The sequence below is a fragment of the Lissotriton vulgaris genome, chromosome 2_1, assembly GCF_964263255.1.
Source record: "Lissotriton vulgaris chromosome 2_1, aLisVul1.2, whole genome shotgun sequence".
Taxonomy (NCBI): domain Eukaryota; kingdom Metazoa; phylum Chordata; class Amphibia; order Caudata; family Salamandridae; genus Lissotriton; species Lissotriton vulgaris.
In genome coordinates, this window is record NC_141687.1 from 546,304,747 (window position 1) to 546,318,619 (window position 13,873).

General features: G+C 47.7%; 1 protein-coding gene across 8 annotated transcripts in view; it reads left to right on the plus strand.

Moving 5' to 3' along the window:
* Positions 1-13,873, plus strand: part of ADARB1 (adenosine deaminase RNA specific B1) — a 947,690-nt gene that overhangs the window by 660,772 nt on the left and 273,045 nt on the right. For all 8 annotated transcript variants that reach the window (XM_086955520.1, XM_086955521.1, XM_086955524.1 and 5 more), the window contains one exon: positions 11,461-11,535. In XM_086955520.1, coding sequence (XP_086811646.1) covers positions 11,461-11,535 — 75 coding nt within the window. The remainder of the gene's footprint in view (positions 1-11,460; positions 11,536-13,873) is intronic.

Genomic DNA, 13,873 nt, shown 5'->3' on the forward strand with positions numbered 1-13,873 from the left:
AAGGTATGCCCTGCTTGGTGTGTTGGTCCGTTGTTACATATCTTTAATCCTAAAAGCGATATATCAGTTAGGAAGGACTGTGCATCACTATTTGTCTCATCCTCACTGTGAATATTAAAATCTCCAAGCAGCAGGAATTCTTTATCTTGACAAACATGGGGAGCTAATGCTTCTCTAACTGTTTGGACATATCTTTTAGGGGGCCTGGCGGGCGGTAAACCAAGGCTCCTTTCCTGCTGTCTTTTATGGACGAGCCAATCCTAAAAATCATCATTTCAAAGGTCGAATTAGAACACTGATCAATAACCGAAACAGAAATGTCATTTTTAAAAACAATTGCTATTCCACCCCCTATTTTTTGGGTCGATCTAGTGCACTTTGTGCACACAGTTGTAAGAGCAGTAAAACTTCTGTCATTTGCCAAGTGCCCAACTTTGTCACATCGGAAGCACCTCCTTGCTCTCATCTTCCCTTTGAAAGTGTATTGCTCATTCTTTCGTATCATGTCTCTAGTCTTCTCCTTGACCAGATGCACACTCACATCGTTTTAGATTTACTTTCCTGATAACCCTGACATTCTCCATAGAATGCCCCACCCTTTTAGCAATGACCAAAACATCTTCTAGGGTGGGATCATCCTTTAGCCATAGTTCATCACGCACCCTTTCAGTGACACATCCAACCATAAACTGATCCCGTATGTGATCATTCACCATGCCACCAAACTTGCACAAAGAAGCTAAGCTGTGGAGGTCAGTGACATGTGACTCAATAGACTCTCCCTCATTCTGGTACATCTAGCAGAATGACACAGTTCCAGGATAGTGCTGCTTTTTGGGAAAGTTTGTCAAGCTTCAAAATACGCAACTTCTACTCCTTTAAGTCCGCTTGTGATTGCACTGGTAGATGATCAAAGATATCTTGCCCCTCAGAACTTGTCCATTAAGATAGCCGCTTTGCGTTCTGAACTCAAAGTTGCACCACACCCCTTTGCATATCTCTCAAAAACATTTTTGGGTAATTTTTCCCACTTGATGGTTGGAGTGCCTGGGGTTGCCAAGAAGAATGCTGGAGCTGGAATATTTTGCATGACTGAAGACCTGATAGATTTAAAATAGAGACAAGAAGCAAACACTAAGCAGAAGGAACAAAACTACCATCCAAACCACCCAGAGTACAAATGTGAAAAATAAAGTTTTCCAAAGGATATCTTGTGATACCATCCACAACCTATTGAGGTCAGCAATGCACCAAGACGACAATTTGGCTTAATAGAAAGGAATTGGTTAAATCAGTTAGCAATTACATCCGGAATGCGAGGTAAACAGGCAATCTGGAGGAGGCTGTGCCTGTCGGCGCTTTCACGAATAGAGGAACTCTAGAACAAGCTGAGTGTGTCAGCGAGAGCGCCCGCTAAATTGGTACGGTTTGAGTGGTTTCCCTAGAACAAGCTGAGCGTGTGCGAGAGTGCACAATATGTTAGTAAGATGTGAGTGACTTCCGTGGAGTGGTAGTATTCCTTGAGCAGTAAGTCAGTGCCTCTTCCCTTTTTTAAATAGCGCCCGCAGGGCTCACATGGACAACAGAAGCAGACAAGGCACCAGAGCAGGCGAAAGGCTGTGCCTGTCGGCGGGAGCTTAAAACACAAACGCGCTGAAAGAGCTTTCCGTGCGTAAGTCAGATTGCACGCTGATAATCTCCACTGCTGTGCGAACACTGAGCTCGAGGGCAAAGCACTGAAAGAGACTGTGTAAGAGTTCTCTAAATGCTCTCATATACCCCTTTTCCTCAACGATTTACTAACTCCACAAGTCCCGACAAGGCGGAGCCCCGATTATAAGCACAGAGCATACAACACACACCATGTTCCTGTGAGTGGGAGTGTTCGTCACAAGAGGGCAATGCCCTATACGTCCCTCAGTTAGGGCCTCCACCACACGTAGTTTATCTGTGTCAACGGGGTATAGGCGAGGGGAAAGAGTCCAAACGTAATTGTTCAATGGATGATAAAGTCATGTAGAGAAGAAGCACAGCGCGCAGACCATGGACAATAGTTGAGCAGCATAGGAAAACTGAACAATCTCACCTAAGGTTGTTGCCTGTTGTTGGGATCTTCAATCCTGCCGACTACGCCAGTGTAGCATTTCGAAGTCAGGCTCTTTGTAAGTTGACGACATCAAATGAGAGCCGGGGAAACTGTGAAAGTTTTAAGTCCTTTAATCAATGAAGATCCCATCCATCCATAAACATCTTCCCTTTCAACTGTCAAATTTCCACCTCAGTCACATTCCATCCCCAGGGGGACCCTCAACATATGACATTGCAGTGCCCTTCACAGGAGTGCTCGACAGATAACTAATGGGACAGAGAACCAGAGGGAATACCACAGCTAGACTAATCTTCCAGTCAACAGAACATTTGTGAGACATTGTGTGAGGCTAAGCATAATTGTTTGAGGAGGCCGTTGTGACAGAAATAGGACCTAACAGCCAGATAAAGGTAACAACTTGTTTGATAATGCAAGGTGCTCAGAGACTAAGGCACATGTGGGCAGACTCTCAAGCACCAAGTCCAGAGTTCAGATCTACAGTTGAAATATCTTCAAGGTTGGACATTCATGCTTTGCACAACAGCGAAAAGGCTTTAGGAAAAACCAGGTGCCACGCCCAGAGAAATTGATTGAAGGAAGAGAGGTAGCACATTAAAAGCAGTGAGGGGCATCAACAAGCAGAGCAGTGTGAAGGAACACAGCTGCACAGCCACTTGCAGCTGCAGTTGTCATATCTTCTCTTTCATTCCATTTCCCTCCTTCCCTCTGCGTTGTCTCAGATTAAGCGGTTTTGGTGCTTGTTACGGAGAGCACATTTAGGCATCTGAGATCAGGCATCCTTCATTGCTCCCGCTGGACCCAGGATCTCCGGTTAGTCAGTCTGGTGAGTTTATTGGCTAACCAGCATCGGACAGAAGGCTGTCTGGCTGTTTTATACCCCAAACATGATCTGCATGTCACTGTTTCTCTTCTGGATGAAGACAGTATGCCATTGGTGGACAAGGTGCCTGCAGATGGCACAGAATTAAATTCCATATTCATTCCGTGAGTTCTCACTCATGATCCAAAATATAAGGAATATTGTACAACATGTACTCTGAAAATATCTTTAACTTTTAGTCAGGGTTAAGAAGCGCTGTATAAATACAATTGCAAGACAATGCCTTATTAGTAATTTATGAAAAGGCGTAATTTCAGTATCCAGAACATTTGTTTCTTAGAGAAATATGGTATTGTTTATAGATTGTCTTAATACTAGGGTTGTTTAAACTAAAAAACATTTTTTATCTGCATGGTCTATTTGGTACCCGCCGAGGGATGGTTTATTAGGTGTAGCCAACCACGTATTGTATTAGGTGTGACAATGGTATTTTGCTGTGATGTATGATTGAGTACAGTGCAGTTTATGGTGCATTAGTGTGATCATCTTTTTAACAGCTGATTTTTAGGATTGTATTTCCTTATGCCTTAAATGTTTTCTTTATGGTTTAAATTTCTTTATTGTAGGTTTAAGGCACAACTCAAACACATAATATCATAAAGGCAGTGATCAATCATTAAAGCTTTGGTGTAGGCAGTCACAGTCTGCGAGTCTAATTAATGAAACTCAACAATTGGTACATTATCAAATAGTGCCACTACCAATTACGTATCCACCTAAGAAAAGAATCCCCATAAACACCCCCCCAACCAGTCCCCCCTCACCTCCTTTGTGTTCCACATCTCTTGCCCGATACTTCCAATTTCTTCTGCAATTCTCTTTCCCCTTCATGTTATCTCCTGAGAACCAGTGAGGCGCAATAGTCTCAAATATCTGGGGTATGTGATTTCCCTAAATTCCGTAACCAGTAGCGACAGAAAGGGTTGCCACAATTCGTTGTACTTGGGTCCCTCCCCCGCCAGGGTGAGTGTCAGTTTTTCCACTCAGAGGACGTGCCAAAGACGATGCTACCATCCTGTGAATGTCGGGGCATTGGAAGTACGCCAATATATGAGTATATTTTGTGTCGCAGATCCTAACGCTATTGCTATCTGCCTACCTCTACGGGATCGCAGCGGATACATCAGTGGGTTGGGGAGGCCAAATATACGCTGGGAAGTGTGGGAGCTCTTTCTCAAAGTGCTTGTCTACTTCATCTAAGACCTGGGTCCAGTATGCCTGGACATGCTCACACTCCCATAATAAATGTACTAGGGTACGCACTTCGCCACAACCCCGCCAGCAAAGCGCCTCTTGCGTTTTATCCATCACATGTATCCGCTCTGGAGTGTAGTACCAGTATGTGGCTACCTTTGTGAGAGTTTCGGTAAGCCCCATGTGGAATGCGGAATGTCTGGCCCTGTAGTATATGTTATCCCACTCTTTCTGGCTTAGGACTCTACTGATCTCCCTCTCCCATCGCTAGGATTGTAGGTGTGTGTAAGGCACCCTTGTAGCATCTTATACAAGTCAGAAATTAGTTTCTTGTCAGATGTGCGGGTGATTACCCATCGCTAATAAGGGATCAGGAGTCTATTTGCATGGGTGCAGACGCTGGGTTGAAGCGCCCAGTGCCTTATTTGTAATTATTGAAGTCTGTCTGTCTCAGAGAGCCCATAAGTCTGCTTCAGCTGGGGAAAAGGAAGGGCTCCTTCCGCACTGTAGACCTGGTATAGGACGCGACATCCCTCAGGCCCCCATCTTGCAAAGGCCGCCAAGTCCATGCCAGGAGTGAAGTCCGGGTTATCTTGTAGTGGCGTCAGTGGGGAGGGAAAGGACCTAAGTTTGTGCCTGAGGTTACTAGCGTCCCATACCTCCAAGGGGCCCATGTAATACTCGAGGCGTACAGATTAGGGGGTCTATGGGCTTTATGGAGAAATGGGACTTCCTGTAAGGGTCGTGCTGCCACCGCCTGCTCTTGAAAGAGCCTGTGCTTCTCCGACTCCCACCGGCTCCACTCAACCATATACCACAACTGGGCAGCTTGAAAATAGAGGTGGAGGTTTGGGATTCCCAGCCCACCCCCCTCCGGGGCAAGCATCGACAACTCCCGAGGCTTCCGCCCACTCCAGATGAATTGTGCAAGTTCGGCCTGAGTCTGGCGTATCCTTCCCGCCGGAGGCTGGAGAGGGATGGCTCGGAAGAGATAAAGTATCTGGGGTAAAATGGTAATTTTGACCGCCGCGATTTTACCTAGCCATGATATAGGGTAATGTTTCCACCTGCCGAGTTCTCGTCGAATCCTCTGACTCTGAAGGGTATCGTTGGTGTTAACCTCCTCAGGAAGTGAAGCGGCCAGTTGGATCCCCAGATATGGGGTCATAGTTTTGGCCCATCGGAGAGGAAGCAATTCCTGCAGGCGTTCCCGGGTAGATTTCGACAGTGAGATCGATGGCTACTGATTTATCAGTATTCACCTTGAAGCCCGCCGCGTGAGCTAAGGCGGCCAAATCGGCCATACAAGCTGGCAGCGCCGTCCCCGGGTTGGTAAGAGCGATCAATACATAGTCGGCGTACAGGCAGATCGTGTGGACATATCCGCCGAACTTTATGCCAGTAATGGCTGGGTTCTCCCGTATTCTCGCCGCTAGCGGTTCCATATAGAGGGCGAAGAGGAGGGGTGACAAAGGGCACCCCTTCCTCGTGCCTCTTTCAATGGGGAAACGAGTGGATGTGTGCCCATTCACGCAAACCACCACCGTAGGGTACTTATAACAGAGAATATAGGTAGGGAACTTCTCACCCATCCCTGCGCGCTCTAGTACCTGCGCCAAATACGGCCAGTGAACGCGGTCAAACGCTTTCTCAGCGTCGATAGTGAGCATCATATATTCTCCCGGGACTCGTGTGGCCTTCTCGATGAGGTGGAGAACCCGTTTGGTTTTGTTTGGTGTCTGGCGTTCGGGAATAAATCCCGCCTGATCTGGGTCTATAGGCCCCGACATGAGGGGGCTAAGGCGAGCCGCTAGTGTATAGATTCAAATCCATATTAAGGAGAGATATCGGGCGGTATGCTCCACACAGTTTTATCTTTCCCTGGTTTGGGGATGACTGCGATTGATGCCTCCAGGAGATCGCTCGGAATTGCCCCTCGGTCAGCGAACGAGTTGAACAACTAAGTGAGCAAAGGGGCCAAGGTGGTACAGAACGTCTTATAGTATATGGCGGAAAAGCCGTCCGGCGCTGGTGCCTTAGCCGGTTTAAGACGCGAGATGGCCGAAATGACCTCTTCCGCGCGTATATCCCAATCCAGGTGATCGGCTTGCGCTTGGGTGAGAACCGGCAACGTGACTGAATCTAAAAAGGTAGTCCCGTCCGTGCCATTTAGCGGGGCGCCAGAGTAGAGGGTGGAATACAAGTCACCGAATGCCTCGGCTATCGCAGCATCTTCGGTAACGCATGAACCATTTGCTCTACGGATTTCTCGGACCCCCTGTTTCTGACGCGTCTCTCTCAACCAGTGGGCTGAAAGGCGTCCACATCTATCCCCACCCGTATACTAGGAGTGTTTCAAGGGCAACGCAGGGAATTTCGCCCTGTCCTGATCCAACGCTGCTAACTGGCTGTGCGCGGCTTTAAGCTGTTTCCATACTCTCGGAGCTCCCGTCCTCTGATGTATCCTCTTTAGTTCCTTGGTTTGTTGCGTCAGTTCTGCCCTCTTACATTTGCGCTCAACATTATCCGCCACTGCGATGGCAATGAACTCCCCCCTCACCATTGCTTTTAACGCTGCCCAATGTGTTGTCAGGGTGGTGTCCGAATTAGCGTTATGGGAGAGGTACGTAGTAATGGAGGTCTGTATACGCTTAACCACGTCTGCTCGATGAAGGAGCGGGTGTCGGAGGCGCCACACTCTAGAGGGTAGAGTTCTAGGTGGGAGGGTGAAGGTAGCAATGACTGGCGAATGGTCCGACAGAGAGGCTGTCCCTATTTAAACCCCAGCCGTGAGTGCCCGGATCGATGAGGACGCAAAAAAATTGTCTAATCTCGCGAATGTCTTGTGTGCGTTGGAATAGTATGAGTATTCTCGCTCCTGTGGATGTATGTCGCGCCAGAGATCACATAGGCCTAAGTCGCTAATGCGTGTGATCCTTTACCTAGAAATAGTGCCCGTCTGGTGGGAGCGTTGACTCAACCTGTCCCTGTGATTATCAAAGACCAGGTTCAGGTCCACCCCCCAAGATTATGTGCCTATCTGTGGTGTCTGTAGCCTTCGCAAGAGCCCCGTGCAGGAATCTTTCCTGGCCTTCATTAGGAGCGTAGATAGCGCCGATGGTAAAAGTGAGGCCATTAATAGCAAAACGATAGACCAAGAGCCTCCCCTTGATTTCTGCTTCTTTCTGCAAAACCTCCCCCCTGAAACCGCTGAGACACTAGAATCGCCACTCCCGCTGTTTTAGTGGGACTAGAGGAAAAAAATTGGGTGGGGAATTTCGCGGATCGCAGGCACTGGCAGTTCTTTGCTAAAAGGTGAGTTTCTTGTAGGAGGCAGATATCCGCCTGCAAATTTTCTAGGCTTGACAGGACCGCTCTGAAGTGCAGGCCCCATATAGCATCCACCCTAAAGGGAGGCCCATGGGCAGGAGCCCCCCAAGAATGTAGTGTAGTCAAGAACCCAGGGGCGCCAGTTGTTTCTGAAGGTCTTAGAAACGTGAGCCTAGGGACCCTCAGCATACCTAGTACCCCACTCTCAGAAACCAGCCCCCCCCCGCAACAAAACTCCCTCAACAGAAAACTTAAAGTAAAACAGTCCATAGTCCATCATCTTCATAGGTGATTGGTAACCGTTTAGTAAGGGGTAATGCAATCCAGTCAATTCACTCCCCCCTCTCGCCGATGACCTGGTGTGAATAACTAACAGCCCCCAGCCTCAAAGGGCGCGGCGGAACATTCAGCTTGGATGAGGCGAGGCCAAATCTGTGGCCACTGCTGCGACGGCCGCCCCCCTGGCCGTCTTCGATCTCGGCCTTCGGGGGTTTCTTGACACAACGCCATCTGCCCTGCTGACGCCATTTGGATGCCGAGGCCTCCGGACCTCCAGAGCGGATCGTCAGTTCCTCCTCCTCCGCCGGCAGGTCAATACCCAACAAGCGCGACATGCTTCCTTCAAGGAGCGGAGCTGGTAAAGCTTATTTTCCAATTTGACCATGATACGGAAGGGGTGGCCCCAGCTATAGGAAATTTTATGCTGTTGGAGGTACGTTGTGACCGGCTTGAAGATCCGACGTTTCTGTAACTTAAGATCCTGAAACAAGGTCGGCGATTGATTTTTGAAAGAAATAGGGTGCAGTTGCCGGGCCTTCTGGAGAATTTCCTCTTTTGTTCGAAAGTCCTGTATACACAATAAGATGTCCGGGGGGCGGGGGAGGGCGACGCGGCTCGCTGGGGTCCCACCCTGTGCGCCCTATCAACCCTATGTTCCGCCTCCAAATGCCGCCCCAAGATATGATTGAAGAGTTCAGTTGCAAATTCAAACAGGTCCCTGGTGTCCTCCGTCAACATCACCCCTCTGATTCGTACATTGTGCCGACGAGAGCGATTTTCCAGGTCCTCCAGTTGGGTTTGCAAGTCTACCTGCTGATCGTGTACCTACCTTTATTATCTCCTGCTGCAAAGCCGCGATCTCGGTGTCCCGTCCCTCCTGCTTGGTCTCTAGTTCCACTACACGTTCGCCAATGCCATCCATGTCTCTACAAACCTCCCGGAGCTCCTCTGAAAATTTCTTCTTGAAGATGTGAATGTCATCCCTCAAGGCTGTAAAGAGGGACTCCAAGAAGGCTTTTGTGATGGGCTCCGTGCCAACAGCCGCGATCTCAGCCTGGCGGACCTCCGCCGGTGACGTTTTCTTAGGTGACGGGGACGTCTGGGCCTTGGCAAACATTCCTTCACTGTTTTGTCCTTGCGAACCCTCGTAACGGACATGACGCTCGTGTCGCAGTCCTGAGTGCATCCTCCGGGAAAACTTTTCCTAGCCCTGAGACGCCTCTGGTTCTGTGGTTTCCTCGCGCTCCTGCCTCGAAAGTGCTGGCCAAACGGTATTGGTTGCTCGTGGGGTATTTGACCGTAGTGTGCTGTATCGGGGGATGCGTTTCTTCCGGCCATGCCCTGTGCTGGTTTGGCAACCCTGGTGCCAGGCCTGTCCTGCGAGCACCGTTCGCAGATAATCTTCCCACTGCACAGAGCTGGTCGCAGATCCTGCTGCGTCCCTGCGTATTGTCTACACCGTGCGGGGTCCTTCAATCACTCGCCACAGTGAGCTGGCGCCAATCGCTCACTTCCCCGGGCCTCCTCCGAATTTTCGTGGTAATGTTCTCATGCAATGGAAGCGGGCCCTGCGTTGCTGGGGGCCTCAGCCCGGCCGTTTCGTCTGTTGCTGGGCCCGGAGTTGTGTGTTTGGCCCCGCCTCTCGAGGCCTGCCTCAGACTGTTGCTGTGTCCCACTGCCTGCGTAACCCTGTCTCTGGCCGTGGCCCCTCACTTTGCAGGCCCAATCCTGGCTCCAGTCCCCCAGCCGGTATGGGACCCTCGTGCACTCTGTGTAGGGGATGCGGAAGCACAGGCAAACTCCCTACCTGCTCCCAGGTGTCTCCAGCAGCCCCAAAATCCGCTATCTCAAATGCTAGGGGGGCCCGCAGCGCTCTGTCCCCTTGCCAGCCGGGCCCAGTCCACGCTGCCAATGTCCCCCCGCTAGGCCACCACACTGTGCCTCATCTTCGCTCCGTCTACCGGAGCCGCAGATGCCGTCTGCCACTCTCCCCGGTGTCGCTGGAGCCGTCTGATCCCCGCTCCAATTCCTGTAGCTGCCACCAGTGGGGATTTCGAAAAGGCCTCGGTCGATCCACGGCCGCTCCCGCCTCGAGGCTCTCAGCAGTGGCTTGCACTAATCCGGCCGCATTGCTGCTGATGGGTCCGCAGTAGCTGCCGGGCAACTTTACTCCCGGCGCCTCGCGCAGCACTCACGCGCAGGCCAGACCCTCCTTTGCCGCACAGCGTCTCGTGTAGCGCCCCCCCTGGGCAGCCGCGACCAGAGTCAGCAGGTCCTGGGCCCAACTCCGGCCCCGCCCGCTCACTGCTCCACAACTCAGATCTTCCCCGCAGGCCGCATCGACCACCGCGGCCGGATAGCCCACACTGCCCGTCACCGGCCCCCACCAATGCCAGGGACCCCTGGGGCACCGGGCGATCCGTTGATGAGGCTGATAGGTCTCAGGAGTACCAGAGCCTGTGCTAGTAAAGGCCAACGCGGGAGCTCGGGAAGACACGTCCGCTCACGTCGCCATCTTGGCCGCGCCCCCTTAAATGTTTTCTTTAAACCTCTTATTTATATATATTTTTATTGAGTCTATACTCTGTATACTATCTTATTGAGTTTATTATGTTTTACATTCAGTGATTTTTTTCTCACACATTGATTTCCACAAATGCAGAAGAAATTCACACTTTATTACAGACATTAACGATTTTCACAAATGAAAATGCAGTACACCTTCACTCTTCTAATACTGCCTGTTCAGCAAAGAGGTCCCGCTCCCATCTTCCATATTCTTCAAGCAAAAGATATGCTTCAGATTTTCTTCCTAGGGCGGCTCACAGTCATTTGGGAGGGAAGCATCCCACAGACAGCTCACTCAGCCAAAGTATGATGAAATCTCCACTTTCGGACTTTGTCCAGCTGCCATGGCACCAAATAGAATCTCTTCTTAGCTGACCTGATTACACATTTTAGTGACTCGTTTCCAGTGATTATAGCATTGTTGTGCTAGAGTATGGTTTACAGGTATTAAACATGGGGCAAACCCATTTATTAAAAGCATAAAACACAAACAGGGGATCCACTAATGTAGAATGTATTAACCTTGTAATATTTCATAGCAAAAGACATCAAATGAAGAATAGCGCAGAGTGTGCGGTTCTTTTGTTCTGTTGAAACCGATAACATTAAAACGAGCAATAGATTGTATGGCGTTACAAATGGGAATCCATTCAAAACCATGACGTTTATATGATTCAAGGTGAGGCAATCCGTATTCATGTTGTCTATGTTTTGACCCCAAGAGCATAACTTGATCTTAACGGGACATTCAAGCCATCTTTCTGAGAACGTTAATAATATACCTGTTAGTTGTAAGTCGAGGCTGAACCTATGCACACCTATTAACATATTTCACTTTAAATAACTTATTAATACAAAATCCTATTAGTAGACCAACGTGAAAGAGTGAATTTCAGTATAGAACTAAATGTGAAAATATCAAATCTTCCCTGTTCCCAATGTGGTTCCAACTAGAGGCTGACTTGCAGAACATCCATTTATTCACTACTGAAAGTTCTGTATAACTTCTATTTAGGTAAATAGATACTTTGCACTTTTACAGATCTATTCTTCTGTTCTGTGTACCTTTAAAGATTAAAATCGTTTCTTTATTTTTTAGAGAGAAGCAAGCTGTACCAGTCACGGAAACAAGAAAAGCATTTCATCATGGATGTAGACGATGAAGAAAATATGAGTAAGATGCCTTAAGCTTTATAGTTAGTGTCATTCCGCAAAACTGAAAAATGCCTAGGTAAAAGGCAGGAACATGAAGGGAGGGTTGAACAGGATGGTTTTGTAAAGTGTCCCCACTGAAAAGTGCCTATTTCATAGGGTTAGAGTGAACATATCGGTGGAAAACTATTCTGGTTATCTAAAGGAAACTGGTTAAGGGAAGATATTCATTCATGTGTTATACAAATCTCAGGCTTTAAATACCTCACTTTAGAACTCTGATGGTGCTTGTTTATTTCGCATGATATTATTCCACATTTTTTTCCGGTTTCAGAGAAGCTGATAGATTTTACATGATGTTGGTTGCATATAAGCCCAGCATGTTTATAATGATATTCGTTGCTTTGCTGGTTAGATTTCTGTAGAGGTCTTCCATGCTCTATTTGTTTTTCTTTGGCTGGTTCTGTGTGCAGTGCTTCAGTGAGTTGGATTGGAGCTCATTATAAATGATACACTTTGATTACAAGCAGGAGAACGTTGACAATTGAAATCTATTTGCAAACTCATTGTTTGCAGTTCAGTCTATTCTTTTGCAGAAACCTTTCATCACCACATCTGTATTCTGCACCAGAGTCTTTACATATAAGAGGGTGAGGCCTCATCCCAGAGGCAAGCAACTCCTCTTGCCCCTTTCAAAGGATAACATAATCCTTTATAGCCAAAGGAATTATTGACTTTTTTTAATGGCTATGAAGCCACTAATGACAGCCTCATGACATTGTTTTAGTCTGTTGCTGTTTAGGGGTAGGTTTTTAGGCTAGGTAATATTATTCCATTAAAAGGTTTTTCTGCTGTTAATGCTGTTTCCGCTCCTAAAAGGAATACAGAATTAGCCTTCAGGGCAGGTCTTGCGATTCTGGCAATGTCATCGGCTCCACCAATCGTAGGGCCACGCACCGAATTGGACTGCCTTCTCCATTATGCCTGAAGTTTTACTTTCTTTGCTACACTATACCATTGCCTCCCTGCAGTTGCATCCATGGGATTTTGAGCCATTATTTCCTGGCATCTGAAGTGCTGATGCGGAGTCTGCAGTGGTAGAGGTGCTGCTATGTTTTAGGTTTGGTGGCCATCTTGTGAAATGAGACTGAATTGTGATTTTTTGTGGACTTTGGTATCACTGAATGCAAAAATGCAAAAACGCTTTGGGCAGTATTCTCACGAAAAGTATCCTACTCTCTAGCTATCATCTGTCTCTGAATCAGAGACAGCAGTGCCTGCTTCTCAACCTATTTTATTCTATCTCAGAGTTGCTGGCCCTAATAAATCAAACATTTGCCAAACATAGATGTTCCTACTGCAGAAAACACAAGGATGAATGCAGAAGGCACAAAGTCCGATGCTGCAGCACCAAACTCTGCCTGTGTCCCCAGGGAAAGGAAGTATATTGAATGTTTTCTGCTGGAGGAATGCTTTTTTTGTCACACACTGGCAAGCTTCAGCAGTTACTGCTGCTGATTTTGGACTGATGTCCCTTCATCAGCAGTTTGGACCGTTTCGATAAAAGAAAGGAAAATCTTTGAGAAGTCAGTGCTTCCGTGCTTCTGGTGGACACTATATTTATAGAACATACATTATTTTGGTTTCAAGAGTGACTTCTTGGTGGCCAACATGTCCTTTCCCATGTGAGAATTGTACATTTGTATGATCCAGACTGCAGCAAAACTATAAAAAAATATTTGCCCAGAGTGAGATAGCTTGTGAATTTCAAACCACATTAAGCATGCCTCACGTCTTTTTGAGTTGTTCCAGGAGGAAGCTGACTACTCCAACTTTATGGGAAACATCAAAAAACCTTCTTTTGATGGGTTATGTTTCGCTACTACATCATCTGGGGCTGTTGCTGTTTGCCTCCATCTTGAAGTAGCTTCAAAATGTTGTCTTGCTGTTGCCTCTGACAAGCTATTGGCGCTCAGCTGGCTGGTGTCCTGAGAAATCTGTGCATGGCAGGATGATGAGGTTGCTGGCAGTTGGGGCTACAGGAAGCCATTTACTTTTCAAGGTTGTCTACTTCCTTTGAATTTTGACTTTAGGGATTGAGGTCTACTGTAATGTCCCAACCCCACGCCCAGTTTTCCCCTCTCGAGCTCCAAAGGCATTACTTTGCCATCACTGCTCAGGGCCATCTTTATAGCCCTTGGGTGGGCTTTTTTTTGTTTACTTTTTATGTATCCTTTTTTGTCATGGTTACAAACATTTCATAGTAATTTACCGCAATTACAAATCAATCAGCAAAAGAAGTGTATACAAGTAAAATATACAGGACAACTCCCTTCTGTGGAAACGAGCAGATGACACAG